Genomic DNA, 17,570 nt, shown 5'->3' on the forward strand with positions numbered 1-17,570 from the left:
TATAATGTGGAATCAAAAACTATTAAAATGACAAAACGTTTGGCCTGTGTTTAATAGTGTTTTAATTCTGTAAAATTGCTATGAATAGAAGACTAAACAAAGAATTAATTTTTCTTAATTTAATTCTATTTCATCTGACACAAAATAGTAACTTTCAATACTATATTTAATTCAAGGTAAATATATAAATTGTCTATAATGAACACCAGGCACTCAATCACACTCATTTACAATTTTCAAAGAAAAATAAGTAACAAGGTTTAAGTGTTTTATTAATACCTTGTTGGTAAAGTCAAACCTCAGTTTGTCAGGAGCAACCAGTGAACCTTTCTGATCACATTCTGTTTTAAGCGCTTTTCTTAAAGCAAAATTTAGAATATGAGTCCCAGTATGATTATTCATCACCAACTTTCTCCTTTCCTAACACAGAAATAAAATAATTTTAGAAAGTTAAATTAAGTGCAAAAAAGTATCACAAAAATTGATTTTAATACATATATCCACTATACAATTTTAAAATCACAGAATCTTATAAAAATACCTCATCAATCAATAACTTCATTTTGTCACCAACTTTCAGTGCACCACAAAGAGTACCAATGTGAATGACATAGCCTCCTTGAAGATGAACTTCTTTTACTGCAAATTCAGTATCCTACAGAAATGAAAACACAATGGTCAGTAAATAGATATAAACTAAAATAGTAAGCACAATTAAAAGTTAACACTGTCAAATCACCACTACTTAGGTATCTTAAATGATTATCCAACAATGCTTTTTACGTTAAAAATATTAGTAAATATTACACTAATTCCTGAAATTATCTTTGAATACATAAAACTAAAAACATTTTATGAAATAACTAATTAGTTCAATTTTATCTTTCACAAAATGAGCAAAAGGCAAAACCTAATTATCATTATCCAATCATCCAAAGGCTTGGCAGATATTTTGCATAAAGTATGTTTCTGAATAAGCTTTTGCAATTCAGTCTTATTCAAGTCAATTCACAAATTTTACAGCTGCTTGTAAGAAAACAGAACAAAGGTTTTAAAAAAAATTCTGTTTAATTCTTAAGACTGATTTCCATGCATAACAGTGCATTACAACTTGACTACTACGCAGCTACTACTGGAAGTTTGTACCACAACAAATGTATACAAAAGGCTCAATTAGAAAAACCTATAAGTTAAAAGGCTTAAAAACAAAATATTCCCAGCAACAATTAGGACAGGGCAAACATGAAGGTAGGGGAGAAATGGACATACTTCTCTTCACATGCTTGATAGAGAATTGGTATCTAACCAAAGATATTTTAATGCAGCTTACAATCCCAAGTATCCTAGCATGTTGTCCACCCACTCAGCTATCCTAGCATGTTGAAGGACTTGTCAATATTATCTTATTCCTCTCACAACTTTCTTCATTTCATCTTTCAATATTCTGAAGAAACTTTTTTACTATCTGTCCATCAAAGAATCTTTGTATAAAGAGAAACATCTCTTTATGCTAACTACAAAGTTTCTCTTCATCTGAACATCACGGTTCTGGTTCTCACTGATGAAGGCTGATATATCTGGATTCTTCATAACAGTATTCTTAAGCTTTATATGAAATAAATCATCCAGCTTTGTTTCTACTTTCTTGCACACTGACTGCCAAAACTTAAACATGCAATGCATGAAAGAAAACAAACATTATTGAAAAAGATTTAAAAAAAAATAAATAAATAAAATTAAAAAAAAATTTTTTTTCATAAAATATATGATGATGCCATATTAGGATTATTAACAAATTGATATTTAAAGCTAAGAACAAACAAACAACACTTAAGTTAATAAGGTTTGTGAACATCCTGAAGCTTCACACAAACTTAACAATTCACTATGCTTTCAATGAGGTGTTCAACCATCGCATATGTTAGCAATGGCCATTCCTTCATTAGGACATTTTCTAACTATCTGAGACTGTCTGGAGGAGGTTTGTAAGGATCTAAAGTTTTACTAACATTTATTTTATTTAAAAACTTTACTATCACTTCTTATTTTCCACTTCCGGCCAGAATTAAATGTGATAACTTGTTTATGCAAATTGTACTTGCTAACGCACAAGTATTTAAATTGTGGCTTTTTGCCAAGAGTTAGAGAGAGAGAGAAAGTGAGCTGTCTTGCCATTGTATTCCGCACGAGTTTTCAATCAGCTGCTGCCTGCCTTTAAGGCCAGAGGTTTAGCCCTCTTGATATTTTAAAACGTATTGTAGTTTCGGCAGTTTGCGTACTACTTACCTAATGATTTAAAAGGCCAGTCTTAGTGTTAGGCATTTGTAAACTAATTCAAAGTTAGCTCTTATTTAAAATTTTAGTTAGTAGTTTTATATTTTTACATACAGACCACAAGTGGTTGGTCTCTGTATCCCGAAGTGCGGGAGCACCTGTAATCTTATAGAGAATTAAAGGGTAAAGCCAACACTTCCTGCTGGTGTTGTTCATTCCACACATATTTGAACATAGCTTAATTAAGCTCCCTGTTTCTATTCAGGACACGCAACATTCCCAAAACAAATCAAAAGACATACAAGTCCTGATAGCTTAACAAACAGAAGCAGAGGGCATTACAAAGACTTTCAAAGGTCAAGGAAATACGGCAGCAGCTTCATACTTGAAATGTCCTTACTCTCCAAATACTTGTTAAGAATGTTGGCTTGATGAGGACAGCATTAACATCCATACAGATAAAATCAGAACCAACTGCTGTAGTGTAAAATCTCACAATGGGATGCACATGTGAGTGCAGGACTTCAACCCAATATAACACAGCCATGACAGAACCTTCTTTAAAGATGTGCAATTTTTATTGAAATTCCAGCCCACACCATGATGCTGCCATTTCTGAAGGCATGATGTTCGATGACATTCTGGGCTTGATTTCGTGTGCCTCATTCGCTTCAGATTTCACATGCTGATCATCTTATTATATAGCAAATCTGGACTGGTTTGTGAACAGGATGTTATGCCAAACTGAGACTACAACTGAGATGTTGATGAAAGTACTTTAATCTTGCTCCTCTGTACTGATCAATTAGTGGAACACAAACATTTGGCACTCGAGCATGAAGTCCCTTCATGTGAAACTTTTGGTGCACTAGCCGATATTATCTTTACCAAATGAACAACACCAAAGAAAAGTGCGACATGTTTGTCTTCTTTCAGCCACAGAAACACAAATACCATAAAAAATTATCCCACATAAGTTACAAACATATCAGCAGTTAAATGAGCTTCCTAAAATGCTTTAGAATGCTAGCAACTTTAAAGACTGTCTATGTGGCAAATGCTTGGATAGTTAATCACAACTGGCTGTAACATATGATATTTACATCCAATGAATTTAAGTTACTCAAATTCAAATACCCTTTCAAAAATTGTTAATTTGCAATGCATGCTTAACTTTCAGAAGTTGATGTATATTGCAGTGCCTTTGTTTCTCTCGAGCTTGTTCTCTGAGTTTCTTGTTGTCTACAATGATCTAAAGTAGCATGTTTCATACAACTGTGCATTTAAATAAGCTTCCTAAAATCCTTTAGAATGCTGACATCTTCAAAGACTGACTGATTAGCAAATGTTTGAACAATCAATCATGATTGACTGTAACATATTATATTTGCATATGGTCACTTGCATGCACATGTGAGTGCAACTGAACATAACTATCTGCATTTTACATAAACTGTAAAAAGAAGCACTCTTTACCCTCTCTTAAGTACCAATCTCTGGTCCCTCTGATAAGAAATCCAAACACTAGTTAAATATCATATATAGTTTACATTTTCCATCGCATCTTCTTCCCATATGGATAACACCTTGATGAACCTTTTTTCAAGCTCATATAAAACAATCCCAAATTTTCAAGTGAGAATCTAAATGAGCGAAGTGCAAACCATAGTTCTGTATAATGAAAGCAATAACTCTAGATAATGATCATAACATTCGGATTAATTTCCTCTGAAACACACTTGAACCTTTTTTATTTATTTATTTTTGTTACATTTAAGACTACCTGGAAGATTTAAGAAGATTAGATTAAATTAATTTGAATATGGCAAAGCCATAAGGGTATTTGCCTAAGAGGAGGAATGTCTTTGTGAAGGACTTTCAGATGGAAACTGGCTCTTATGGGAAAAATGCACTAAAACCAGCCATGCAGCCAGCCCATTCCCGAAGGTTTGAATCCAAGCCAGGTCAAACTACCAGTATTCAGTGGTCTTAAGCACTCAGCTACTAAAGGCTTAGAAGGTTTTAAAAATTGTCTAATTTGAGGTTCAATAAGGCTCCCACTTCCACCTTAGAAGAAAAGCAGCACGAAATTTCTCTTTTAAGTAACAGAAGTCTTCTTTTGCTCTTAATTTAATTAATTAATTTAAACAATTTAATGAGACCTAGTTTTACATGAAGTTAAGGTAAAGCTTTGTTCACCAATGCTAAAATAATAAAATAAGTGAACAATTAATTCACTTGAACGCAAAAAATTTATTTAATGTTCCACTACTTATATCTCCAGTTTAAGATGATACACAATACCTGTGAGAAAATGTTCCAATTTTTTAGATAACATATAAAAGACTGCGTGCAATTAAAAAAATTATATCTGGGATCACAAAACAAAACTTGCAAAAACACAAGCAAAAAAAGGTAAATAATGAAGCAATGTAATGCTAAACCAATAAACAATTATATACATACCTCATCATCTTCTTTAACCATAAAACCAACATCATAAATTTGTCCACCAGCTTCAGCATAGAATGATGTACGATCTAGAATAACACCGCATGCTTGGCCATTTTCTACTACATCAGTGAATTGTTTGTGGACACGTAGAGCTAATACTGTACCCGTACATGAATCAAATTCTAAAAAAGAAAGGAAAAATAGTTAAGTGGGAGAAAACTTAGCAAATTGATCTTTAATTTCTGAAACTGAGTAGAAATAAAATAAAATGCCTTCATCAAAGGTTTTCGCGTTCTTTTTCAACGGTGGTGCACATTTGGTAAAAATATTAGCCCTATCAGTAGCTTAGTGGCTGCTGAACACTGCTTCAGAATGACTTTACCACTCTATTCCATCGGTGGAACTCGATGCCATGTTGAATTCAAATAAACACACTTGTGGCCTTAAACTAACCACATTAACACAAAGAAAGCTACAATGATATAACTTTTCAGTTCAGATATTTTTAAATTGAGCAGGATTTTTAACTATAACTAACACATACAGTAGAATTTTAAAAAGATTACATTTTTTAGTAAGTTAAATGTTGGACTTAGAATCTGAAATTAGTTTTTCCTAATTTGTTGAATCTTTTTCCTGTACAATTCAGCTCCTGAGTTTACTTCACTGAAAATTTAATTATAAGTTATTTCTGACTTGAAATTAGGAATAATACCAAAAAATTTTGTGCTTTGTCACCACTATTTTCGTCATTAAAATGCATGCCAAAAAATCTTCTCTCTCATCTATGCAGTTAATTTTTATAATCTTAAACATACGTTTTTTCTAGAAAAACTGTTAAAAAAATGATAAGTTCTTTGACAGAAGATGAATACATAGGTATTGTGTAAGTCATTTTTTTATTTGTACTAGTCATTATTTAATTTGTACTATTTAATTTGATACCAATTTCTTATTACAGCCCAAATCTCATCATCGTTGTCTTTAGACTCACTTCCACCACTCAAGATCTTCATTTTCATCACCAGAATTTACTGATAAATTGACATATTCAAAATCGCTAGAGTCGCTCATTATCAGATAACTTTTTCTAAACATGTTACTTAGTAAAAATTCATTTATGGTTAACATTTACTTTTATGATAATTAACACAATAAAAATGGATATATTACCTTTTCCCCCCACCAAACAATTCCTCTATTACAAAGAATTCCTAATAAACTTATAGTTAATCATCAAAATGCACCATCTGGTTTACACAAGAAAAATGCTGCATAATGATGTCATCTGTGATAAATATTTTTAATTATAATCTAGCCTACCTATTTTTACTAAAACAGATGGATCTCGGACGGATATTAAAAATAAAATAACGCAAAATACAAGATCGCCCATGTGAGATTCAAGCAAATGCTTTAAGCGGTTAATTTTCATCTAATACTTTAGGAATCAAAGTGTATTTACAAATATTCACATAAATACATTTATGCTTGTTTAATTATCTCTTGCCACACCTGTTCCTGACCCCCACTCTCTCTGAGAGCTAAAACTTTTCATTAATTAAATATGGGCCACACAGCATGTTCTACAACGTTTAGCACATGGCTAATTCGATCTGGTTTTAAACCCAGGTGAATGGACTGGTTACATGTTTTCCCTTGTGTGTAACATGGATATGGGCCATTTTTTCTGAGAGAAATCCCTCTCCTTAAGAGAACAGCCTTTTTATATTTTTCCATATGATTGTGGAAACATTAGGTCTTTTTTGGAAGTAGGAAAGATGAAAAATTAACAAAGCCTTTGCTGGGAATTGAACTGCGGACCTCTTAATTACACGCTGAGCATGCAGACCACTACACCACGAAGGCTTGCTAAGAAGGTGGGAGAAATACCTTATATACTCCCCCTTCTAAAAGGTGACTGGGTTTTTTTACGGGAACCAGTTGCCAAATCCTGGGTGAGGAGAATCATTATCCAACACCCTTTTAGTTCGGGCGCCACACACCATTCTCACCAGGAAAGGTGAAAATTAACAAAGCTTTTGCCAAGAATCGAATGGCGGACCTCTCAATTATGCGCTGAGTGTGCAGACCACTACACCACAAAGGCTTGCTAAGGCGGGAGAAATACCTTATATGATCTTCCACTGTTACAAAAGTAAAAATCCCTTAGCTTACAAATCTAAAACAGTAACTTAATACTGTTAATTAGTAACATTTTAAGGCTGAAATTCAGATTTGTCTCTAGATCTTCTCTGAATATCAATTAAAGAAGACTATATAAAGTATTAACAAAGAAAGCTACAATGATATAACTTTTCAGTTCAGATATTTTTAAATTGAGCAGGATTTTTAACTATAACTAACACATACAGTAGAATTTTAAAAAGATTACATTTTTTAGTAAGTTAAATGTTGGACTTAGAATCTGAAATTAGTTTTTCCTAATTTGTTGAATCTTTTTCCTGTACAATTCAGCTCCTGAGTTTACTTCACTGAAAATTTAATTATAAGTTATTTCTGACTTGAAATTAGGAATAATACCAAAAAATTTTGTGCTTTGTCACCACTATTTTCGTCATTAAAATGCATGCCAAAAAATCTTCTCTCTCATCTATGCAGTTAATTTTTATTCAAAACTCGCAAATAAAGATATAAATTTAAATCAATTAAGAATTTGAAACCTCAGCCTTAATATAAGGTGTAGCCTATGAGATTAATAACAAGTCTGTCACTTAAAATTTAGACATTCAGTGTAATGAGATAGCATGCAAAATACATAGTCTATCCATAATACACAAATTGTACTATTAGGGTGGTCCTGAGGTGATGCTCTGCCATGTGCACCGACTGCTATGTTGGTTAGAAAAACACTGGAGCTTCATTAACCATTAGACTCTCAGCAGCAAGAAGTCGGATTTATATTTCGTAGTGTCCTTTGTTTTGCTCTTGTGAACAATGAAAACTGACAAAGAGCTGAAACAATGATTTACTATCAAATTTTCAAGGAGCTTTAGTATTCTATTACACTATGGGTTCAACGTATTATGTCCATAGTATGACCTGTTGCTATGAACGATGTTAGGCTTAGAATTTGATGTCTTATGGATCTGAACTACAGCATCATTCAGCCTGTTTAGGACTGTATAAAGACCTTGCCACAGTGACTGTAGTTCAGGATAAAGTCCTTTCCATTGAAACAGATTCCATAACCACACCTGTCATCGTCGCTGAATTATACTCTTGCTTCATATCAAGTCTTCATGTTCCTATCACCAAATTAACTCGCTCTCCAGCAAAATTGTGCATCTCCTCAAACTGTACCAGTAAATATCAGGGTTGCCGCTCAAACAGGAGAATATATATATATATATATATACACATAATATATAATCTCCAAAGCATTATTATTATAACAATAACAGGAGTTGTTTTCTCCACTGAAGACTGAGATTAGAATCTGCCCAATCTGGATTAAAAAATATCTTTTTTTGCAAACATTTTGCGAAAAAACGAAAGAAATCTATTTAATGACATTTTAAAATAAATTCAGGTATTTTATATTTATTTAGAAGCTTATATAAGCAAAAAATATGTGTATTACATTTTGTGATAGTATGCCATCCTACTGCTAGAATTAATTTCAGAATTATGCCAGAAAAAATTGCCTGAAATTTGAAAGTATTATTAACTAATAATAAATAATTTTAGAGGAAAGAAGCAACATTAAATGATATGAATAACATTAAAATAAAGTTAATTACTTAAAAATTGAATTACAATACTCAACAATATTTTGGCAAATATAAGCCTAGATGACAGATTGCAATTTTTTTTCATTTTACTGCAAAATGAAAAATAAGGCATGTATTTAAAAAAAAAAAGTTTAAAAGATTTTTCAGTAAAATCCTAGTATAATCCTACCCTTGGCACAATTTTGAAAATTGTTGCCAACACCAAAATGATCCATTTACTCATCATAATATCGCCAAATCCTGTGTGTACCCTTCATGGAAGTAAGAATAGATTACATGGAGACTATTCTAAATTCCATGGTACCATATACTAGGATTAAACCAATTTTGTATGAGAATGGGAAGATATTTTCTTCAGTTCAACATGCACTGTACATGCACATGCGAGTCTCTCAATTCTCCAGGTTAGTGGAAACCAAAGTTGCTGGAAACTTGCTTTGCCTTTCTAAAACACAATCTGATTGGAGCTGTGAAAATTGGCTCTACACCAGCTGCCCGAATGATGCTCATACAATACATAATTCCCCAAGAAAGTGATCGCTTCCAACATTGGTGCAAAACTCGCTTTTTGGGGAGAGGATCGCAATATGAAATTCCCTGACTTTTCCCCCCGACTATTTTGGGTCAATTTTGGAATTCCCTGACTTTTTCCGGTTTTACAGATAGAGTGGCAACCCTGGATAAAGATGCATTTGGAGGGCGAACAAATAAGATATCACAAGGCATATGAAAGCCACGACCTAACAGCATCTTGAGTGAGGAATAGCCAGTAGTCTCATAGACAGCAGTGCTATATGCCAGTAAGAACAGAGGTAACTTCTGGTCCCAGTCTTGTTAGTTTCTGGAAATCATCAGCGAGACATCGAGGATAATTTGATTAAACTTCTCTACCTTGCCGCCTGATAATGAATGTAAGATGTAGCTCAGATTTTGTCTATGCCTAGTAGTTTGCAGAGTTCTTTACTTACAGCCAAAAAATAATTCCTTCTTTGATCGGAATGTAACTAACTGAAGAGGCACTCGAAACCTGGAAATTCAATGCTGGATGCATTGAATTTCCAGATTCCACATCTGTAATAACTAATTCCATTATCATCAGAGAGCATTAATTCCAGAGGTAAGTGATCATTTGCTTCATTATTAATACACACATGTTTTATTTAAAATATAATACACTGGTTTACAAACATTATTATTAGGCAAATGCCTTCATCACTGTTAGGCTTAACACCTTCGATCTTCCATCAAACTAAAATAAGTTACAGAATATCAACAGAGACAAGACGTTCGGAGCGCCACCTAATGGCACAAGCTATCAATTCATAACATCTGCTACCATGACTACTCTTAGAGCAAAAACATTTCTTCAGTCTCCAAGCATTTTAGTTGACAATGCTGATGAAACTAGTCTTTTCCAGCAATATGCACCCCAAAATACCTAATTAATATCACTCTAAAATTATTACTGACTGGTTGAGTTTCAATTATTTAAATCATGTATATTATCAGTGTTAAGTCATATGATAACTATTAATTTTGAAACAATGTAGTTTAGAGGGATTATAAGCAACTACTATTTTTAGGACAGAAAAGGGAAACATCCAAATTAAAATGTACAGTTAAGGAACTATTGCAAATTAACGTTAGAACTTTACATATATATATACGTAGATAATTAAATTCAAGTTAAATCAAATTAAAATTTTTATATTTAATTGTGCATCTACTAGCTCAGAAACAGGCTTATTTTGCCTTTCTTCGTGCACCAACCCCCTGAAGGAATTATTAAAAAATTATTAATGTCAAAGGAATTATTAATGTCATCTGAACCAGCATCACCTTTTGCTTGAGATAAGAGCTGAAAATTAAAGAGAATTATTAAAAAAATGAGCCACAGATTTTTTTAAAAAAAATTGTTTTCTATAAAAGCACATATACTAAATGCAGTTTTGATAATTTCAAATAAACAAGTAATCACAAGTATGCTCAATGAAATGTTTAAAATTGAGGTTACCAGGAGATGTAAACTCTTTTCTATTTTCTTGTATTTGTTTATTATTACAGTTAGAGTAGGTTTTTACAATATTGGTGCGATTTATTTTTTCATTTTTTTTTTTTCAAATTGAAAGTGAGATTAAAAAAAATTATGGAAAAGTTCAAATTTTTCTTAATTTTTAGAGTTTTAATTATTATTAAAGTGTTGATTTCTTCACCATATGATAAAATATGAAGATGAGGGAAAAAATAATGCTACAAGTACTCAATAAAAAACAAAATTTAACAAAATTCTTGTACCATATTTAGATTCAGGACTATCACTCACAGCACGATAGGAATACTTGGGAATGTCATCTGTTGCAGGAATGTTTTTACTTTGCAATTCAGAAATTGCATGAACATCTAGTTTAATGTCATCTGAACCAGCATCACCTTTTGCTTGAGATAAGAGCTGAAAATTAAAGAGAATTATTAAAAAAATAAGCCACAGAATTTTTTTCTTAAAATTGTTTTCTATAAAAGCACATATACTAAATGCAGTTTTGGTAATTTCAAATAAACACGTAATCACAAGTATGCTCAATGAAATGTTTAAAATTGAGGCTATCTAAACGACAATATTGTTACTTATATGAAATTTAAAGTACCTAAATTAAAATTATTTAATTCAGATTTCCTTCCAATACTCTTTATGCTAAAACAGAAAGTTTGTACAGTCAAAAGTCATTAATTTGGACACCCATAATCCGGACCTCAAAGCTACAAACTTTCTGCGCATGCGTCGCGGCGTTTACGTGTGCGCCTAAGACCTTTACGGCTGTGAATATGCGTGTGCACGTGCGCATAAAACATTTACGCATGCACATTTAATGTATAACAGACGGTATAAGCAAAGCTAAAATTACCTAATTCAGTTAATGTTGCAGATTGCGTTGTTCCTTAATCTTCGAATTGGATCTGGCTTATTATCTTTTGCAGACTGTTAGAGCAATTTTATAAAAGTAAGCTTGAACTTTCGATTATATCAAATAGAATTTCCGATATATATTTGCTAATATGTAAAGGATCTAAAGCGAAAGTATGTTTCGAAATCCGAAATCTGTTTATAAATTTCACGCTGCACGGCGGGGGTAACGCCGCGGCGCGCAATGAATTGGAAGTTGATCTGTCAGCACTATCCTTATCTTCAAGGCAGATGTTTTTATTTTATTTGGGTTATAATTCTTTACTAAATGTAGTATTTCATCTCGATGTACTCCGTCTTTGATATGATTTAAAACAAGTTCCTCGTCATTATGATTCGCTTCCGATAGTGAAGAAAGTGACAGAGGTTATTGAAAACGAAAAAATTTCGATTGAAAAATTAGTCGGTATTCTCGACACAGCAATTATAGGACTTGAACAGCGGGACTTTGTAACTCAACGAGAAATTATGTCTGTTTAATAGAATTAAAGAGAAAGTATTATTACATGAAACAAAGCAACTTAAACAACTTACATGGAAAAAAATGTTTAATAAAGTAAACAAATAAATATTAAGCTTTTTCTTTTTGTAAATTTTGATACCCTTTAGATCATAATTGTTCTTTATTTCATAAATTACAGGGTAAATTCGTTGATGAAGTTATGTCTGAGTTATATTAGTTTAGTTATTTATTATACTTGTATCTCTTTTTCACACATTCTTAAAGTTTATCTGAGTTCCAAATAAATAAATTCCCACATATACTTATACAAAGCATGCACGAGACATTTTGCAACCAGGTGCAACATTTGTGGGCAGGGGCTTAGCTAGAGATTCCAGCACCCAGGTACAACTGAAGAATTTGAGCCCCTTTCTGTGTGCTAAGAATGGAAAATATTTTATTAAAGAATTTCACAGCATCAAATTTGGCATCCCTTGGATGCTGCGCCCGGGAACAGATGTCCCCCCTTGCCCCACCCTAGCTACGCCACTGTATGTGGGTCTGAAGTTCTGCTGTGAAGTACCTCCCTAAATTCTAAAATTTTTTCTGCCCTTAAATTTTGTGCACCAGTGTTTTCCCTAAATTTTACAGATTTTTGTTTAGATCATTCTGGATACTGAAAGTCTGGATTTTGGACTTTGTAGTGTACTTCACTAATGTGTGTATATGGGGGAGGTGGTCTCACCTGAGCTTGTTTTTTTGCTTCTTCATATCCGACCATGTCAATCTGCAGACCTTTTTCTTCAACCATCAGCTGTGTTAAATCAACAGGAAATCCATATGTATCATACAACCTCCAAGCAATATCACCTAGAATAAAGTAACAAGAAATAATTTTAAAATCATCTGTATAAAAAATGTATTTAGTACTGAAATTTTTTAAGCAACTCCTTAAACTACATTTTATGTTTATAAATAACGTAATTCTTTAACCCACATGTATTATAAATTAATTATATTTTTTTAGCACAAGCACTCATTATTTTTAATTCATTAAAATCTAAGTATTTATCCACATGATTACATAACAATAATGCATTGCATTTTAAAATACCTAAATCTAGTTGAATTTGGGGGTTTACAATGTCATTTATCCTTATTTGAAATTTATTCTTCCCTCCCCTAAACAACTGTATTCATCGAAATAATGTTTACATTGTTTATTTAAATAGAACACAATATTTGATAGGATGATCTAACAACAAACTGAGCATACGTGATTTGGCAAGAATTTTATGAAACTGCACCCAAACATTTCCTTTTTTCCAATTGTAATTATTTTTATATCTTTTAAACTCCTATTATACAACTAAAAGCAAATTAAAATTTGGTTACTTTATACTTAGGATATGTTAGGTCATTTGAATATGGGAAAGTCAATAGGGCTATCTGCCTAAGAGGTGGTTTATTTTATGGTGGACTTTCTTAAGGAAACTGGCTCATATTCATTTATCGGAAAAACAACGGAAATCAACCACAGCCTTTTTGCTTGGGTTCAAAACCAGGCCAGGTCGAACTACCAGTATTCAGCAGTCTTAACCACTCAGACACTAGGTCATCTTTAAAGCAGTACATAAAATAACTTTATAAAATTGACATGATAAAGCTGAATCTTAAATAAATAATCAACATTTTGAACATAAAATATATAGTACTATATGACATCTCATAGCAAATGCTTCTTATTATCTCAGAGCCCACCAGCGGCCGAGCGGTAAAGTCGCTGAACACTGGTAGTTCGGTCCGAGGTTCGAATCCCGCGAACGGGCCGGCTGCATGGGTGTTTTCGTGGTTTTCCCCATGTGTAACGTGTATACGAGCCAGTTTCCCTTAGAAAGTCCTCCACGAAAGGCATCCCTCCTCTTAGGCAGATAGCCCTAGTGTGCTTTGCCGTAATTAAATACACACACACACACACATTATTATCTCAGAATCATTAAACATTTTCTGTCAACAGAAACCACTTGCTATTTAAAGAAAATTTATATAAAACATGTAAAAAAAATCCAATTTATACAGTACTTATGCATATACATCATAAGTATTTATCTGTATGATTAAAAAGAAGTCTTTAACAAAATATAATCAGAAGCGCGTTCAAAAAAATTGCCTTAAATTTGCTCTTCAAATTATCTATCAGCCTTATTGTACTGTTATGAATTTTATATATATCATAAATAATTTTAGTAAAATACATGTAAAATTGTAGTACCTTTTCATAATGTAACATGAAAAGTCTGAGAAGACGAAGCTCTGTCCTGAAAAATAAGACTACATGAGCAAGTCTATTTAAAACTGAGATTACTTTCTCACTAAATTGGCGAGATATCAACAAGCTGGTGATGGTTTTGGCAACTAATTCTTTCCATCAAATTTGGCAAGAAATCGCCAAAAACTCGCCAAACTTAGCGACCATTTGACAAGATTTTCGTCAAGTCCCTGTACAACTATAATTGATATTGTAATTGATTCCTATATGTAACTGCGACCATATCCAGCCCTTAGATATATCTTTAGCCATACATACCTTCCAGTAATTTTCATGAACAGACAGATCTAGAGATTATTACCGGCCAACTTAAAATGATGTAAGATTAGAGAGAGCATCTGCTCTGTGTTTAGAGCTGACTTAAGAATATTGAGATATCTTCGAGAGCTTCACATTTTAGATGTCCTTTGCATTGCATTGTGTTTAACATTCTTAGTGGTTTGTGTTAACTAATGATTATGCTTTCTAATACCAAGATGAGCTCTACAAGTGCTTTTGTGAAATGTTCCAGAACAGCAGAGTGTTTCTTTGGATGGTGTTCACACACTTTTGTAACAATTTTTTTAAATATTTATATATACAGTGGTGGCCAAAATTGTGGACACTTTTGGAAATTTTTATGTTTTTGAACTTTGCATGCTTATAGAAAATGTTACGTTTCGCAAAATGCAAACTTGTATACATCATTTTAAAGAGAATTTATTGCTGAATTCAATACAAAACACAAAATTCAATTATTTGCAATACAAAAAAGTTATATGTACTTTAATATAAATAAAAAACACAGTTATGAAGTGGTTTGTAATGTCTAGCTATTCCGGCCAATCACTGTTCTTGTTCTGAGAACCAATCAAATGTTAGTAACTGCCAGTAGAAGCTGACATCATGTTTACACTTGAAACAATTCATTATTTTGCTTCGTTCTGCAGAAGGAGGATCTGTTCCTTATACTCTGCAATTACAAGTAGGAATTTTTGTAAAAATGTTTAATATTTAGTCAAGAAGGAATGACATCAAACAAAAGAGTTGATTGGACACCTAGAAAGAGATGTAATATTATTGTGTTACGAGAAAGTGGTCTTTCCTATGCTGAAATTGCAAGACAGGTGGGTGTTTCGGTGACTACACCTGGAGTCCGAAAGTTTTTTTTACGATATCAGGAGACAAATTCAATAAAAAACAAAGAAGGAAAAGGCCGAAAAACGTGCACCACATCTATTGATGACAGAAGAATAAAAAGACTATGTCTCCAAGATAGAAAAAAGTCATCAGCGATCATCAGAAGTGATCTGAATGACACTGGTGTTTCTGTCAGTTCAAGAACAATCAGGTGAAGATTAACAGATGTTGGAGTAAGAGGTAGAATTCCACGAAAAAAGCCTTATCTTAATTTTCAGCAACGAAAAAAAAAAAAAAAAAAAAAAGACTACAGTGGGCAAAGGAACACATTAGTTGGACAGATGATTAATGGTTACAAGTTATATGGAGTGATGAAACTAAGATATCGTTATTCGGTATTGATGGGTGAAAATATGTAAGATGTAGAATAGGAGAAGAGCTACATCCTGACTGCATTCAAGCAACTGTGAAGAACCCAGTTAGTGTTATGATTTGGTCGTGCACGTCAGCAGATGGTATTGGTCGCTTTCATGTTATCGATGGGACACTGAATGCCAGAAAATACATTGACACTTTTCTAGAACCAAAACTTCTACCTTCCATCGGAGATCTGTTTCCCAACAATGCTTCGTTTAGTTTTCAGCAGGATTCTGCTCCTAGCCACACGGCCAAAATATCGAAAGAGTGGTTTCGTACAAAGAGCATTAAATTGTTGTAATGGCCAGGAAACAGTCCTGACCTCAATCCTATAGAAAATTTGTGGCACTGTTTGAAAACTCTTGTCCGAATGAGGCGCCCATCAAATAAAAGGGAACTAATTGAGGCTATAATTGTTTCCTGGTATCATGTAATAACGAAAGAAGAGCTTAAAACTCTTGTCAGCTCAATGAAACGTCGATGTGAAGCTGTAATAAAAAATAAAGGGTACCCTACTAAGTACTGATAACTCACTGCAATCATCACTATCTAATGTATATCGATAACTATTATCGTTTAACTTTTTTTGTATTGCAAATAATTGAATTTTGTGTTTTGTATTGAATTCAGTAATAAATTCTCTTTAAAATGATATATACAAGTTTGCATTTTGTGAAACGTAACGTTTTCTATAAGCATACAAAGTTCAAAAACATAAAAATTTCCAAGTGTCCACAATTTTGGCCACCCCTGTATATATATATATATACAAACCTTAGAATTTTATTTTTTAATTCAATCTAATAGCCCTTTTGCTGAACTATCATATTACATTTTGATTTCCAAGATAAAAGTCCTTTTCTTAAAACATCAGATTTGATTTTATTCCACTTCTCCTTTACAATCTTCCAAAGTCCCTCCAATGTTTTCAGATGCTGCTTATAAAGAACTTGTTTTAAAAGCCCAAATGCACAGTAATCCAAAGGAGACACATCAGGGGACTTGGGTGGGATGCATTTAAAGGAAACAGATTCAATTCAAGTTTCATTTTTTCAGAAAATATAGCAGTAGGCTTAGATATGTGGCTTAGAGCCTTATCCTGATGGAACTTAACACAGTGAAGATTGTTTGAATAAAGAGATTGAATTTCTTCTTTAAAAATAGGTGTTGAAACATATTTCTGATAGTAATCTGAATTAATTTTGACATTTTTTCCTACTTTTCTTCGCAAAGCGGGTTTAGGGTTGCCAGAAAATGGCAAGGGAAGGCAGGGTTGTCATGTTTGGCGACAAAATTGGTGATACTGCCACAGACGGATGGAGAACCTTCTGGAACGAATTCTTACTATTGCAGAATGTTCTCGAACACAAGACAAAAAGCTATATCACAGCCAACTCTATAATGGCCTTGAAGCGCAAAAGTCACGTGATCAAGATGGTTGATGTATTTTTGTGGTAGTGTGTGGTTGTGAACTCGTGGTCGTGGATTTTTTGGATGTATATTTTGCTATTAAGTGATTTTAAATCACTTATGCTAACGTAAATAATATTTTTATCTATACTTCGTTTTATACTTTTTTAATTTTTATATTTATTTGGGAAAATTTGTAGCTGTTCTCAATCCTATTCAAGTATTTCGTTTTAACATAACATAGAATACATTAGTTTGGACGTTTCGCGTAGTGTTGTTTTGAACATTTGTTTGGAATAGTAAATTAGGAATTCCTTGTTTTGATTATTTCTTTCTAATAGCATATTTGACATTCTGTCCCAATAAAAGAAACTTTATCACCACAAACTTTTCAGTCATTAATAACAA

At 32.8% G+C, this 17,570-nt stretch overlaps 1 protein-coding gene across 1 annotated transcript in view; it reads right to left on the reverse strand.

Annotated features, from left to right (window-relative positions):
- The window catches only part of AlaRS (alanine--tRNA ligase, cytoplasmic), a 122,297-nt gene that overhangs the window by 31,401 nt on the left and 73,326 nt on the right, over window positions 1–17,570 (reverse strand). The window contains exons 11-15 of the mRNA XM_035376779.2: window positions 12,633–12,757; window positions 10,779–10,932; window positions 4,741–4,910; window positions 542–655; window positions 280–420 (exon numbers count right to left, since the gene is read on the reverse strand). Of these exons, the coding sequence (XP_035232670.2) occupies window positions 280–420; window positions 542–655; window positions 4,741–4,910; window positions 10,779–10,932; window positions 12,633–12,757 (704 nt within the window). The remainder of the gene's footprint in view (window positions 1–279; window positions 421–541; window positions 656–4,740; window positions 4,911–10,778; window positions 10,933–12,632; window positions 12,758–17,570) is intronic.

This window comes from Stegodyphus dumicola, chromosome 7 (assembly GCF_044657685.1).
Source record: "Stegodyphus dumicola isolate Sdum_Otavi_A_Nest chromosome 7, ASM4465768v1".
Lineage (NCBI taxonomy): Eukaryota > Metazoa > Arthropoda > Arachnida > Araneae > Eresidae > Stegodyphus > Stegodyphus dumicola.